The following is a 15,547-nucleotide window of genomic DNA, read 5'->3' as shown; positions in this document are numbered from 1 at the left end:
AGGCTTCTCCAGTTCTTATTAGTTTGGGGAATGTGAATATATTTTGTTTGTTTTCTTCCAGTTGTCTTATGAAAAATGAAGATTCAAAATCCAAATGTCTCAAAGGCTGGTGTATTGAACTCAGTTGTAAAAAAGATAAAGAGTTACAGCCAAACATCAAAAATTGTTCATAATACAAAAAAAAAGGGCATTCTCTCTGTCCACTACCTGACCTGTGAAATGGAAAAATGCCCATCAGTGTTAAGGATGTATGCCAAAGAGGATAAAAAATTGAGAACTCTTCATACTTAAAATGTGCAAGTGTCCAGGTAATAAATCAGTGCTGATGGATTAGCACCATCATACAGAGACACATGCCATTTTAGTTAAAAGGATTTAGGGTGATTCTTGGCCCTAGAAACTTTAATCCTATGGCTAATATTGACAGTAACAATTATCTGAAGATTAAAAAAACTCTCATTAAGCACATCTTTAATTTAAATAGAAAGTAGGCGTTAAGCATGTACTTTTGTTTGTTTCCTAAGAAGATAGATTTGTATAATATTTTTTGAAAATATGATGGTTAACGATTCATCTATTTAACAATTTAAAATTTCACTGAGTTAACAAGGTAAAATTTCGTAGGAATAATATAATACTTTTAATTAAAACAATAAATATGAGAAATGCAGCACGTGTAATAAGACAAAGGTTCAAATTTTTATCGTTCAGTTGAAAAGTAAATTTTCGGACATGGTGTATGTAAATATCCATTTAATACTGTATTTGATATATTTGCTGACATTTGCCTTCTCTATAACCTCTGGGATTTGAGTCCAAGTTAATCATACAGTGTCCCAGTGATTACAGCCACAAATTAAACTTGACTCTCTTCATCACCCTTACATAGTTCCCCACCAGGAACAAGCTCCATATCACCTGCCAGTTTATAGCCCACCTCTTTCTATCTTTGTCCTGCTGACAATAAATCCCCTTGCCAGTTAATTGAACAGATGTACCCAGTGCTGCTTCCTGAAGATCCTCAAAGCCAGGCTTTGATAGACAGTTTAGAAAGTGGCACAATAAAATAACAAAAGCCTTTAAACTGAGAGCACTGCTTTGTTATGCTTAGGACGTTAAGGTCATTCCAGCTCATTCTGATCGTGGGGATCTTAATTTTTACTCAACCAATTTACTTGCAGCTGTCATTCTTTCCAGTATTAAAAGTTCAGCTCTTCAAGTGTGGGGAATTGGAGGGATGGTTGTGTGGGGAATGAGAAGAGCTTGTTACAAACTAAAAATGGCAAAAACAAGTAAAATCTGGCTTGGCTCTCAAGTACAAAAAGTTATTTTCAAAGCCTATAAATTATGACATAGTGATTAACATGTAATTTAAATATATTTAAACAACAATTATATCACATTTCCAGCCCAGCTAATTGGCCTCACAGATGTTCCCTTGTAGATGTATTGCCCTTCCAGGGAGATATGAATGAGGTGCTTTTTATCATGGAAAACAGAAAAAAAAGCAAATGGAAAAAATGGAAACAGAAACATAAAAAGCAGCCAGTAACCCTAAAAACAATGAACACTAAGGGGACTTTGCTTAGCATTTTTTCCTATTTTAATGGTAAAAACTAGGAAGAACATGAAGACACTCTTATTACTGTGATGGTATCTGGCAGTGTGTCCAGAAGCAGAGTTGGCTGGCTGCTAATGGAAAGACTTACAAATGCAGGACAGCAGATGCATTCAAATAAAGCATGGCCACACTTCCTGTCTTGGAACACACTAACTGCAAGAGGTCTAATTATTTTTAATATGATGCCTTTACAATTGAAGATGGCCTAGCCCAGATAATGAATATAGATAATAAAGTATTTCCTGATGAAGAATGACTTGTAAGTTATTCTTTTGGTCATTTCTCTCTCAAGTTTTATAAAATGCTAAACATGTAGCAGGCAGTGCTATTTTTTCAGCCACAATTCAAACATTACCCAGTATAACAACTCTTGCAAATAAGAGGTCAAAGGAACACTGGTGATTATGAATACTTTGAAATACTTTGCCTTTTAATATATAATCATAGAATTGAAATAAATTCACTCCATCCTCACTTTACTCTTGCTTTTTTCTTTCAACAATCTCAGGAAATGTTTGATCATACAATGTAAACTGGGAAAGGCCACTGGCCAAGCCTTTCCTAGTATATCATGGTATCTCCAGCATCTAACATAATCCCTATGCTTTTATCATATAAATTTAACAAATATTTACTAAATGTTTGCCAAATAATTCAAGTTTAATGAAAGGGTAAAGCCAAGATTGTAATATGATAAAGTTCCAACAGGCAGGTGTCATATTTTTGTACCAGCTTTCTATTTTAACATATCACTGTATTATATGAAAAATTTCTTTCTCAAATTTATGAACAAATGAATTAGATTTAATAACTTTCTGAAAGATAGCAAAATATATTTCAGGTGATGTGGAAGACAGATAAGCATTTAAAAATGCTTCTTTGATGAGAAGCTTTGGCAGTTTGATTGCTTGAATTTAAAAATATGATTTAGCAGGTGTGAACATTTAAATTTTATATATCCTCTACATTTGTATAATAGTGCAGAGTTTACAAAGCTTATTCATATGTGAAATACCTTATTTCTCCATTAAGAATAGGTATCTTCATTAAGAATAAGGTAAAGAGGCCAAGGACAAAAATGAGGTATTTCATGATTGACCACATCACTCATAATTGGGACTGGAGCTCAGTCCCAACAATACCATACAACAATCTGTCCACTCTACAAAGCTCCTCCTATGCATTGCATAACAAATATATCCAAATTTCCATGTTATATCCTTTAGTGTGATGTTAGTTATGTTACTAGAGAAAGAAAGAAATAAATATTTTCTATACCATCATGTAAGTGACTCAGTTATGGGCAGAGGTAAAATGTAAATTCAGTGTAAGTGTTCAGAGCTTGTCCCCTTAAGTTCAGAAGACTCAGTTAAGGAAAATTCTATTATCTAGTTGCTATTAATTTGTATTGAACAGTTAATCTCTGTGGGACCATATTCTTAGGTTGTTCTGTCAATCTGTAAATTATAAAAACATCGACCTGGAATAAGATTTAGCTCTGTTTTATAGATGTTTCAAGATGTTGTCTTTGAGGTTTATTTTAGTCATATCTGTTCACTTAAAGCCAGAAGGTATAGAATGAAAGGTTCACAAAACCAACTGTTTTTATCTTCATTATTCATTATCTCAAGTGCCTTGAAAAGTGCCTTGTGCATACACAGATGGTGGTTTCTCAAGAAATGTGCTTAATAAATAATTGGTATTTTATATACATATATGCTAAGAAAAAGAATTGGCATTCATATATCTCCTGTGCTTAGCCTAAAGAAAGTTATCCTTAATATTTTATCATATTTTTATACTGACTTTTATTTAACCCATAGGTTAGAGTTGTAAGCCATAAGAATATGTCTTTTTGTTTTTTTTTTCTAATTGCTATCTAATTTCAACTGATTCTAAATACATAAAAGTAATGTATGTAAAGCATGTTTCCAGGAAAGAAACCAATTTTTCAAGATTTTCTGCTGTTTGTTCACTTAAAAAGAGACTAATGAGAAAATATTATTTACCCTTTCTATAAGAAAAGGTTGAGAAGCTGACACTTAGCTGAAGTGATAAAGAATAAATGTAATTTGATAACAAAAATTATTCCAAGAAAATTGATATCTACTTCCATCTCTTTTTAGATAAGCTTCTTATAGGAGAAAGTTAATGTGGTGATATGTGATCATTCCAGTCACCTAAAGTATAACAGAGGAAAGCATTCCTTGTTTATAACTCTAGTTTATTATTTACTTTTCCCTTTCTTTCAGGGTTCATCAGAAGAATATTTATTGTCAACATAATTTTTAATGCATTTAAAATTTTTCTTTTTAATTTTCCTTTACAAGGACTGAATTATATATAGTACTCTCAAAATATATAAATAAACGTTCTTGAGATCAGAGTACATAAAATTTTGCTGTTTAGCAAACATCACTGTTGTGCACATGTTCCCTATTGGTTCATACAACTCATGTGGCTTTTCTTTTTCTTTTCTTTTTTTTCCCATTCATATCACCTCTTATTATATCCATCATTCCATTTTTCTTTCCTATTAGAGTGAAATTGGACACAGCCCTCCTCCTGCCTACACCCCTATGTCAGGAGTAAGTATTTCACAATCAACCTTCATCTTTTAGGATTTTGGTCTTTGCCTACCATGTTTCCTCTGTCTCGTCTCACCATAATTTCCTCATTTTGCCTTTGCCAACAGTGAGTTAAGAATTTACTGTAGCTTGTGTAGCTGCCTATGTAGATATGTTTTATCTCAGTAGATAATCCAGAGCTAAGGTATCATTCATCCACAGTAGCTTTTGATTTTCATCTGAAAAATTTACCTGGGCTCATACATTATGCTTCTGGGTAAGGAGGTTATCTTTATGTCCATGATTATAGGTCTTGTGCTAAAAAGTCAGAATTTTGGTGATGATTTTCCAGTTATGTACTTATAGACTCAAAATTATAGTAACAATAGACTAGAAGGCAGTAAGGAACTCTCACCATTCAAATGTCATCACTGGGCTTCTGTTCATAATGGCAACTGCCTATAGTTAATGACATTGCCATTTGTCTTGAAAATTCACTTTGAATTTTTACATTAAAAATAGGCAGTTGTGGGAAAGAATATGAAATACTTTTTATTAGACCATGTGTTAGGTGGTTAGTAAAATTAAAACATATATTTCCAAATTGTTTTCCCACAATTGATTTACTTTATAGGACAAAATTAGAATATTAGGTGTTTCTAGTCTATAACTCAGACTCATTAACTATTAGGGGGGAAAAAAACAATAAACTCTGACTTTGCTCTGAAAGACAAACTTCTGTATCCTTTTGGTTATTAACATCCATATTTTTGATTGCTATTCCTCCCAATAACTTTGGTCTCCAAATGTGTTTCTACTATTGACAGAACCAGTTTGTCTACCGAGACGGGGGCTTCGCTGCAGAACAAGGAGTGCCCATGCCCTACAGGGCCACCACCAGCACAATCCCAGAAGCCCCCATTGCTCAGGGGGCTACTGCAGAGATTTTTGATGACTCCTGCTGTAATGGCACCTTACGCAAATCCATGGCACCCCATGTCCAAGAGGACAGTAGCACCCAGAGATACAGCGCTGACCCCACAGTGTTTGCCCCAGAACGGAGCCCACGAGGAGAGCTGGATGAAGAAGGTTACATGACTCCTATGCGAGACAAACCCAAACAAGGTACAAACAGAATGCTCAGAAATGATTGACATTTGACATTTACTTTCATCAACATAAGCAAAGTCTAGAAGGGAAATTGCCAAACCATTTGCCTGTGTAACATTGGTGACCCACAAAAGGCCTAGACACTGCTACTCCTAGTAGGCTATCTGAATTAACAGCATCCACATCATCTAGGGGCTTTTTTAGAAACTGGAATCTCAGACCCCACTTGATTAGGAATCTGCATTTGAACAAGATCCCCAGGAGACTTTTATGCACAGTTAAGCTTGAGAAGCACTGATATAAACATAACTTTATTGGAGTATTTAAATGAGGCAGCATATCACAAGATTTCAGAACCCTTGCTCCACTGGTGATCATAAAAACTGGTATTATTGGTAAAAGTGTCCAAAGCTTTTGATGGCATCAATAAAAGATTTGATTGATGCATTAAAATGGTGTCATTTAAATGACCCAGCTTATTATAGGAAATTATGACTTCTGATAGGGTACATTTCAAAAATTAAAGTTCTGGCCCTCCATATACTTATATGTATACCATCACATCTTGAAAATATTCATAGTTTATGGTTTTAGGAAGCACAGCAATAACTTTACAAAGTTCGTAGTAGGCATGTTAAATATCCAAATAAATTTCAATTTTGAAAAAAACTCTTTCCTTCTATGTTAACAGCATCAGAAAAAAAGAGAAGATGGATGACTGTTATTAAAAACTGATGACTGTGTCCCAGAGTCTTAGTGTCACAGTAAATTATATTTTAAGACTCTGTATGAAGGTCCTTTATCTCCCTTAATATGTAGTTATATTCACTTTTGTAATATTCAGTTAAGGCATCACTAAGTACATATTATCAATAACCTATTAAAATATATCCACTTCCATATGTATGAAAATATTACTGTAATGAAGAATTGGAAGTTTGAGTAGCCTAGTAGTGACACAAATGTAGGTTTTGGGAAGATTTGGCAGATCCTTCAGAAAGTGGAATGTTCCCCGGGAAGATTCTCAACTCAACCATAAAACTATTCGTCTACGGAACCACATGGCTATACGAATTTGCATTAGGACAATAGATGAGCAGATTGCATTGAGAAAAGGTACCTTGAACCTTCCAAGAGAAAAGCAATTCAGTCTGTGTAGACTCACAGTAGGTAGACCATCCCCAGATTTTATCTCTGTGTACTAAGAAACCCACGTTTCTATAGAAGTTATTCTATTCTAGCCCAGTTCTCAGAGAGCAGATAATTTTAGTATAGACATACCTATATTTTCAATGGAGAAATTTCAGGAATCTAGTAAGAAAAATCCAATTCTGACTCCCTTAAAGTTTTTCTTTTTTATATATTTTTCTTAAAATGACAGTAGCTTTGAGACCCATTCAAATTAAAACTTGTGATGAAGTATAAAGTTCAACCTACTCCTTCCTATAAGGGCAACAGTGAAAACCATGCCATAGAACAAGAAGATCTTTCAATATAAGTTAGGGAATTTGAATTCTACTTCAACGCTAATTGTATCCTTCATACATCATTTAATCCCAATTTTCTGTCTACAAAGCTAGAAAAATACAGTTTGCATGCCTTTTTCACAGGATTGTTGTGAGGATGAAGTGATAGTGCCTTGTAAGATACTGAACTATAATCTGTGAATTTGATGGTAGGATATTCATTATTATTATTACTTTTTGCTCAGTCCTCAGTCATGTCCAACTCTTTGTGACCCCATGGACTGTAGCCCACCAGGCTCCTCTGTCCATGGGATTTTTCATTACTGTCTCTTAACTTGCACATGATGCTAAATAGTTAACTATATCCAACAGCTCTATATCCAGGAAAAAATAACCCTGGATTGATAAGATTTTTCTCTCTATGTTGTCAAGTTTGGTATGGAGGATAGGAAGTTTGTTTCAGAATGGTAGTATCTCAACAAACAGGCCCTCTTCCTACCCTGACACCAAAATAGGAATAGCTAAAGTGTCATTTTTGTGCATATATTTAAAAAGAGGATATGCTACATATGTGTCGATATGTCTATGTATAGTCTACACGATAAACAAAGGGGTAGAATTAAACTTGAGGGAAGCAGTATTAACTAGCAGCATTTTTAAAAAAAATTCTAGGCCAATACCTATTCTAGATAAATTTATTATATTGAATCATACAAAATAGCTGCTCTAAGACTGGTTTCAACCTACAAAACAGTAATTTCATATGATTCAAACTATAGTTTGCTATCTTATGATTATGATTAGCTACTGGAAATAAACGTTACAATTATATTTATTGTTAAGCTTACGTACTATCAAGCAAGTCAATTTAAAAGCATGTTAGCTATTTATCTGATTTGATTAGTTAAGTCTTTTCCTTAGATGTTTTCTTCCCTGTGTGTTTATCTTTCTGAGGGAACATCTATAATCAAACCGTTATTACTTATGCAGACATTCCCAGCAAATACATAGACTAAGAAACACTATTCTTTTACTTCATTCATTTATTATGGCATGGAGTTAATCTTGATTTTCCAACACTATTTTTAGAATTCTCACTTCTCCACAGTTAAAGGCTATTTAATCCTGATAGGTTGTTTGATTTTCTAACAGAAATGAGTAACTTCTAAAAAACAGAAGCATTTAAACAACTGGCCCCATGTGTAGGAGTGTGAGTCGCTCAGTCGTGTCTGACCATTTGCGACCCCATGGACTGTACCCCGACAAGCTCCTCTGTCCAGGGACTTCTCCTGGCAAAGATACTGGAGTGGGTTGCCATTTTCCTTCTGCAATATGTAGGAGAGACAAATATAATTAGAGGGAAAGAAGAACGGTCTTTCCTTCTTTCTGAAGGACAGGAACTCTGACGTTGGCCCTGTTGGTGCCTTGTTTTGTCACTAACATGTTTTTGCCCACTTACTCGTCTTTCCTATGACAGTTGTAATCCACAGAATAGTTTTGGGGAAAATTCATGAAACCCGTGGCTTTATTGTTCTGGAAAAGGAAACTAACCGTCCTGTATAACCATGGCCAGAATTACATTTTCCAGAAAGTAGATGTTAACTGATACTTTTGTATTCCATCAGAATACCTGAACCCTGTGGAGGAGAACCCTTTCGTTTCTCGGAGGAAAAATGGAGACCTTCAGGCTTTGGATAATCCCGAATATCACAGCGCTTCCAGTGGTCCACCCAAGGCAGAGGATGAGTATGTAAACGAGCCGCTGTACCTCAACACCTTTGCCAACGCCTTGGGGAACGCCGAGTACCTGAAGAACAGCGTACTGTCTGTGCCAGAGAAAGCCAAGAAAGCATTCGACAACCCCGACTACTGGAACCACAGCCTGCCACCTCGGAGCACCCTTCAGCACCCAGACTACCTGCAGGAGTACAGCACAAAATATTTTTATAAACAAAATGGACGGATCCGGCCTATTGTGGCCGAGAATCCCGAATACCTCTCTGAGTTCTCGCTGAAGCCAGGCACTGTGCTGCCTCCGCCGCCCTACAGACACCGGAATACTGTGGTGTGAGCTCCGCAGTGGTTTCCGGGTGGAGAGACACACCCACTCTCATTTCCCGCGGCCTCTCTTTCTCTTGTTTTCTTCCTTCTACTCCCAAGGCCAGTAGTTTTGACACTTCCCAGTGGAAGCTATAGAGATGCAATGCTAATTTTGTGCTTATCTAACTTGAACATTAGAAGGAAGGACTGAAAGAGAAAGAGAGGAGGAACCACACTGCTTCTTCATTTCTCTGCATGGGTTGGCCAGGAGACTGGAACAGCTAGAAAAGGACACGCAAATAGGAGGCAATACTGCCTGCCGTCAAACTAGTTCTCCACGTCCCACACCCCACCATTTTTTTTCTTTTTATTCCTTCCTTCCTTTCTTTCAAAGCAGATGCTTGAAAGATCCAAGCTATCTGTTCCTATCTGCAGGAACTGATCCGTATATTTTCAACATCCCTGGTAATCCTAAGGACGTTTTCAGTAGAACAAAACGATAACCTTTTCTATAATGTATGATAGTAACTTAAGATTGAAAATCCAAACTCGTTCTCCACCAGTTTCTGTCTTGACAAGCAAGAATGGCCAACTCAGCCTTCATAATTATCTTCATCCAAGTTATAACCAGTAATTATGTTTGGGGAGCTTTTTTATTTTATCACTTTGTTTTGCTTTGATCTGTTTCTTCATATTACTTTCTCCTATATCTTCAGCTTTAATTTGTAATTGCAAAGATTTTTACATCAAACCTTCTTAGGTGTTGCTATAAATTGAAAGAATTGTAAAAAGAGATATTTTAATATGGTGAAATGGCCACTATTTTAAATATACAGTCTTTAAAATTAGAAGGGGAGGCCAAGGTATTGGTCAAATATAACATTAAATCAAACTTTTGTGTTTTACAATATTGAATATGGATTCTCCTCCCTCCATTCCTGTATATTCTTCATTTTCTTCCCCTCTATGAAAGACAGTACTTGATAGGTAGTAATAATGTTAAGAATAGAAGGGAAACTAAGAGACAGTTGTGCGTGGTTCATAAAACCTACTGACACTTTCAGGGGTGGTCCAATGGGGAATCCTTTGAACTGGAAGAAACACACTGGATTGAGTATGTCTACCTGACAGATACTCAGAAATGTAGTTTGCACTTGAGCTGTAATTTTATTTGTTCTCTTTCTGAACTTCATTTTGGATTTTGAATGAAGCAATATGGAAGCAACCAGCAAAATAACACATTTGAGTACATTTTTTTTTAAGAGCTAAGATAAAGAAAGACTGTGGAAATGCCAAACCAAGCAAGTTAGGATTTTGGAAGAATATCAGGGGATTATGGTAAAAGAGTCAGTACATGCTCCACATGTAATATCCCATTTTCTACATGAGGAAAGTTGTTCAGTTTATACACTCCATTTGAAGGAATGCAAGTAAGGATTGGCTTAAATTCCATGGAATTTTTAGTATAAGACTCATTTATATTAAGTGGAAGGTAACTTTGCACATAAATTGGTATAACAAAAAGAAATAAACAAACATTCACTGCTTTAGATAGATCCTTGGGTTAAAAGTTGTAAATAAATGTGAAAAAAGTTTCTCATGTAATTATTTTAATATACAACGTACTACCCTTTTGATACGTTATATAACTCTTTTTCTTCAAACAGCATCCTAGTTCTAGAGCCATCTTTATTGTGTATCATTTTGAAGAATACCTACTGAGTTAAGATGAGCAATAGAAACAAAGGATAGGGTTGAGTTTTCAGAAAAATGGAGGCCTCAGGTCAGCAGTTAGAAAAATTGGATATAAATCTGCCCCTTCTAGGAAAATCTGCCCCAATTTATTTGGAATTTTGTAAACTATATTTCTTTCCAGGGATAAAATATTAGAATTTGAATGTATCACCTGGTGGTGGTAGTTTAGTCACTAAGTTGTGTCCAACTCTTGCGACCCCATGGATTGTAACCTGCCAGGCTCCCCCATCCATGGGATTCTCCAAGCAAGAATACTGGGAGTGGGTTGCCATTTCCTTCTCCAGAATGAATCACCTAATTGAAAACAGACTGAAAATCTCCATGGAAAACAGTAGGGGAAAAAATGACAAGAAATCTAGGTTTCTGCCTATTTTGAAAAAGTAAGTCTCTCCACCCATTCAGCTCCCTTATTTTTCAACTCATATTTATTTATAGTCTACTAAAAGCACTGTGTTATGTGGGGAACACCCAGATAAATGCAATACTATCCCTAACTTTAAAATTTTACAATTAAAATGTATTTGGAATGACATTTAATTTTTTTTATAATTCAAAGAATACAATTGCATGGACTCTTTTTTGAACAATCATATAAAATCAGCTGTTTGTTAAAAGATCTTCTGTGAACTCATCTGGGACATGAGTGAAACGTCCTACAAGTTACTGAAGGTAACACATAGGATAGTTTCAGTGTTATCATCCAAACGCAAACTGGTCTAGAAGGGTATTGTATCACTGGCTAAGTGTCATTTCCGGATTCTAACTTAACCATTAAATCAGCAGTAGATGTTGGTTTTTGCCCAAGAACATTGCAGACATTGGAATTGATTTCTTCTGAAGTTGTGAAAAGTGAGGGAAACTAAAAGAATGAGGTCGAGTAAGGAGGCGTTTTTTGAGAGGTCTTACAGTGAAGTTCAAACATGAATTTCCCAGGGATGAAGACAGAATGATTCAGGGCCACAGCCTAAGAGCTCAGAGTTCTTCTACCCAGTCAGAGGAGTCTCCAGGAAAAGCAGTCCTCACATCATCATTTATAGAAGTTTAGATAGAAACCTCTTTTTCTAGATAAATCTGTACCAACTTATCACTGACAGTATCCTTGTTGGATACTAGAGCTTGACTTTTTCTCCTGATTTACGATATTCATACAGTTTTTTGGGGAAAATGACAAGCAGAATCACTTAGAGAAGGAAAGAAAATTATTTTACTGTTAAGGTAATAGAAGTATATTCAGTAAAGGTAGTATCTCCTTCATCCTAGGAACATAAGACTTATGTAAAACAGGTACTAATAACTGGAGATAGATGCACGTATAATCCAAAATGACCTAAAATGCTTCACAAGAATCTAATTGTTCCTTTTGAATGATTTCTCTAGTACATACTTGATTTCAGTTGTTTTAAGAGTTTCTCTTTTGTTTTATTTTTGTCCCCCAGGAAAACATATTTCAAAGTGTATGAGAGGGAGAAAAAAAAAGTTTATTTGTTCCAAAGAATAACTCACTCGACTCAATAGAATGAAATTTTAAAATACCAATTAAAGCCTTCAAAGTGCACTGGGATATCAGGCTAGTTGTATTAATGCAAATATGCAGAACCAATTAAGTAAATTTGAAGAAAATAGTCAAATTACACAGACTGTATTTTTTTTAATCATCAAATCTTGTAGCTTAGACCTATCTTGGGGAATCTTATTTCCAGGTAAGAAAAACTGTATAACTAATTGGTTGTTCAGGGCAGTAGTTCTTAGATAGGTAAGAAAAGATGTCTTCTGAACCAAGGTAGACCCAAAACCACAAAGCATCCTGAACCACAAAAAGGTGCTTGAACTACTGGATAACAGTTGATTTTCAAATTACTAGTGGCACAGTTGAGGAGCAGAGTTCTTTCTTGAGTAATATTCTTGACATGGAATAAAAAATCAAGCAAAACTCAAATCAGATTAAAATGTATAAAGCAAAAATTTGAGTTTGTTTTCTTAGTAGATCAGGAAGAATGAATATTTGTAGCTGGAGAAGAGAAATAGTGTTATTTTAAGTGTATAATGTATATGTTAATACCTTGTAAATCAGGACTTGGCATGAAGATCATGTATATTTCCAATGCCTAGGACAAACCAGCAGGACTGTGAGGTTCTGCTCGTAGATGAAGTTGGAAGGGTTATCAACATGCTTTTTGAAGTGTCAAAAATTAAAAAAAAAAAAAAAAGGAAATTGGTTAAGCTTGACAGGGAAGGATGTAAATACATGTTTTTCTAGAGCTATCTAAACTTTATTTCAAAACTTGAATTATTCATCCATCTATAAATGTTGATTATTTAACTAGTATATGTAGTTCATAAGGTAATAGAAAAGGTGACCATGAGAGCTTGTATATATCTGGGCAGAACCATGATAATGCTGTAAGATGTAGATTTAGTTAGGTTAAGATATGTTAAATGATTTTAATACTATCAAACTAGGAAACTAATCACAAAAATAATGTAGCAAAATAAAATGCAGGATATGAAGATGTAGGATGGATTTTGTGTAGTAAAAAAATGTTTGTCACTTAAATTTATTATTTGTTAGGTTTAGCTGAAAGTAGGCATGTAAAAAGTGAGTTTCACTAATGAAAACTTGCTTTAAAGCATTACAATTCTTTTCCCATTCTCTTATTCCTTGACTGCTTGTAAAATGTTTTCCATGTAAAGAGAAAATTTTCAGATTTGTTTTGCAAAACACCACCTTGTAGCGTTTAACAGGCAAATATGACTTTAAGTAAGAATTTTCAAAATGAAGTGAAGGAAATGAAAATGTTCTATTACCTTATGCAAAGACAAAAGAATGAGTGGCACCATATAGCAAACAAACAAAATGCATTTAATTTTGTGATATATCCTTTCTTTTTTCCATGATACCGTCCCATTTCCAAAAAGAATCCAAGGAATTTATTAACAATATTCTGAGAAATAAATACTAAAGCAAGCTGCTGTATTTCCATTATTTTGGACTCTAGTTAATAACCAGATAATTTTTAATAGGACCGATGAGAACTAGTTAATAACCAGATAATTTTTAATAGGACTGATGAGAATTTCGGGTGGATAAGTGTCTAGTTGTCGAAAAGCCAGAAAAGTAAATCTGCTGTTTATGCTGAAGGCAGAGAATTCTGCCTGGCCTCTCAGTATGAAAGTGAAAGAAAGTGAAAGTGAAGTCGCTCAGTAGTGTCCAACTCTTTGCGTCCCCAGGTGTCTGCATGGGTACAAGACTGTCCTTTAAAGGCTTCTCAGTATATATGGCCTTTAAAGGACAGTCTTGTACCCATGCAGACACCTAAAGGCAGACTCATATCTTCTGCCATTTGCTTAAGAAGGAATAATATTACAGAGATATAGACTGGACATCATTTTAGAGTAACAGTATCAATGGAGACCTTGATGTTGTTTATACCTCTGGGTAGAAGTATTACAATCTTTTATAATCCCAGAGAAACTTTGCAAGAGTTGTTCTTTCCACAATTGCAAACATGAAGCTCTCGTGGGCACCATGTTGGGTGAGGAGCCCTTGTGTTTTTATATGGAAACAATTTTTCACACCATGGGCTGCTTTGTTCTTTTCATTAAAAAAGAAGTCTCTGTAAAAACTAAGTAAATAAATAAAATTTAGACCCTTGATTCAAGTCCCCTGATTTTATAGAGTTGCAAAAATGTAAGACATGTCACTTTTGCAGACCCCTGCCTCACCTCTTCAGAGTCAGGTGATCTTTAGGGCACAGAAATGCTTCTCTAGTCATGAGCTGAAAAGACTCTAAGCCCTAATTTCATGGAGGTATTCACATGCTTACCCTGGAAAATACTCTTTGATAGTCAGGTCTGCAAGTAAGTGATTATCTTGTTAGAAATCACAGAAAAATTCATTTTTCTCTGGACATTATAGGAAAATCCTGGCCTTACTTCTTTTCCTATTGGCATGGTTACTCTGTTTTCCTCACTTACTGCCACCTCAGTTCAAAGTGGCCCTCATGATGCTGTGCCTGTCTCAAGCCATAATAGAACTCTGAGGTCCCACACGTTGCTTTGTGAAATACTGATTTAGCCTCTGCCCTCAAACGTCTGACTTTTCCATAAAAGGTACTAACAATCTGGACATTGTTTAAATTATTTCTTAAATAAATGACTGCACAGAGTATGCTTTATGTAATTAAAATTATGCTTTTCCATGAAGATTGAGTCTCTTACTTCGTCCTTTGTAAGAATTCGTCAGCCTGTGATGAATCTTGAAACACATATGTGCACATACATTTGGTAGGTTTTAGATTTAATCATTTCATAAAAACTTTACATTCTAATAAGTTATTATGCCAGCAAAGTATTGACTTTATTTATCTTACTTTGCTCCTGATTGCAAATATTTTACAGCTGCTTTATGTTTGTGTGTGTGTGTGTGTGTGTGTGTGTGTGTGTGTGTGTGTTTTCCATAACGAAGAGTCTTATAATGGTAAAGACTATTCAGCTCCGAGAACCACCTGTAACTCTTTACTGGATCGTTCATCCATCTGACAAATATATAATGAATGCGGTTTCACAGAAACGAAAGTCCATGTTGTCTAATAAATCGCCATTTTTTTCTCTACTTTTGCTCTTTCAGGACATTTTTCTTTCAGTGCTCTAAGAATTTTACCTGTATCACCATGACATGTGGTTATATTTGCTCAAATATACAAATACAAGAAAACAAAATTTCATACCTGTAGGCAATAGCCTAACTTGTCCAAACCACTTTGCCTTTACTGCTATTTTTATCCCTGATGTGTAGCTGTTTTTTCCCCAGGCCTGTAGCTGTTTTGAAGGAAAGCAAATCATACCTCCTAAGTAATGACATCACCTGATTCTTGAGTATCATTTCCAGATTTTTCAGTTAATGGTGGGGGTGGGTGGGTGGGGGTTGTACCTTTTCCCTAATGTGAGAGTCATTTTCCTGTATATTTCTGGATCTCTCAGGGGCTGGG

The 15,547-nt window shown here is 35.3% G+C and overlaps 1 protein-coding gene across 6 annotated transcripts in view; it reads left to right on the top strand.

The window, feature by feature from the left end:
- ERBB4 (erb-b2 receptor tyrosine kinase 4) overlaps window positions 1-12,771 on the top strand; it is a 1,281,057-nt gene extending 1,268,286 nt beyond the window's left edge. For 3 of the 6 annotated variants that reach the window (XM_070800265.1, XM_070800279.1, XM_070800261.1), the window contains 3 exons: window positions 4,162-4,209; window positions 5,016-5,313; window positions 8,390-12,771. In XM_070800265.1, the coding sequence (XP_070656366.1) occupies window positions 4,162-4,209; window positions 5,016-5,313; window positions 8,390-8,835 (792 nt within the window). In that variant the 3' untranslated portion in view covers window positions 8,836-12,771. The remainder of the gene's footprint in view (window positions 1-4,161; window positions 4,210-5,015; window positions 5,314-8,389) is intronic. The other 3 variants (XM_070800289.1, XM_070800272.1, XM_070800283.1) reach the window with 1 other exon arrangement.
- Window positions 12,772-15,547: the final 2,776 nt, after the last annotated feature.

The sequence above is a fragment of the Bos indicus genome, chromosome 2, assembly GCF_029378745.1.
Source record: "Bos indicus isolate NIAB-ARS_2022 breed Sahiwal x Tharparkar chromosome 2, NIAB-ARS_B.indTharparkar_mat_pri_1.0, whole genome shotgun sequence".
Classification (NCBI taxonomy): Eukaryota; Metazoa; Chordata; class Mammalia; order Artiodactyla; family Bovidae; genus Bos; species Bos indicus.
This window is presented reverse-complemented; position numbering and strand designations above follow the sequence as displayed.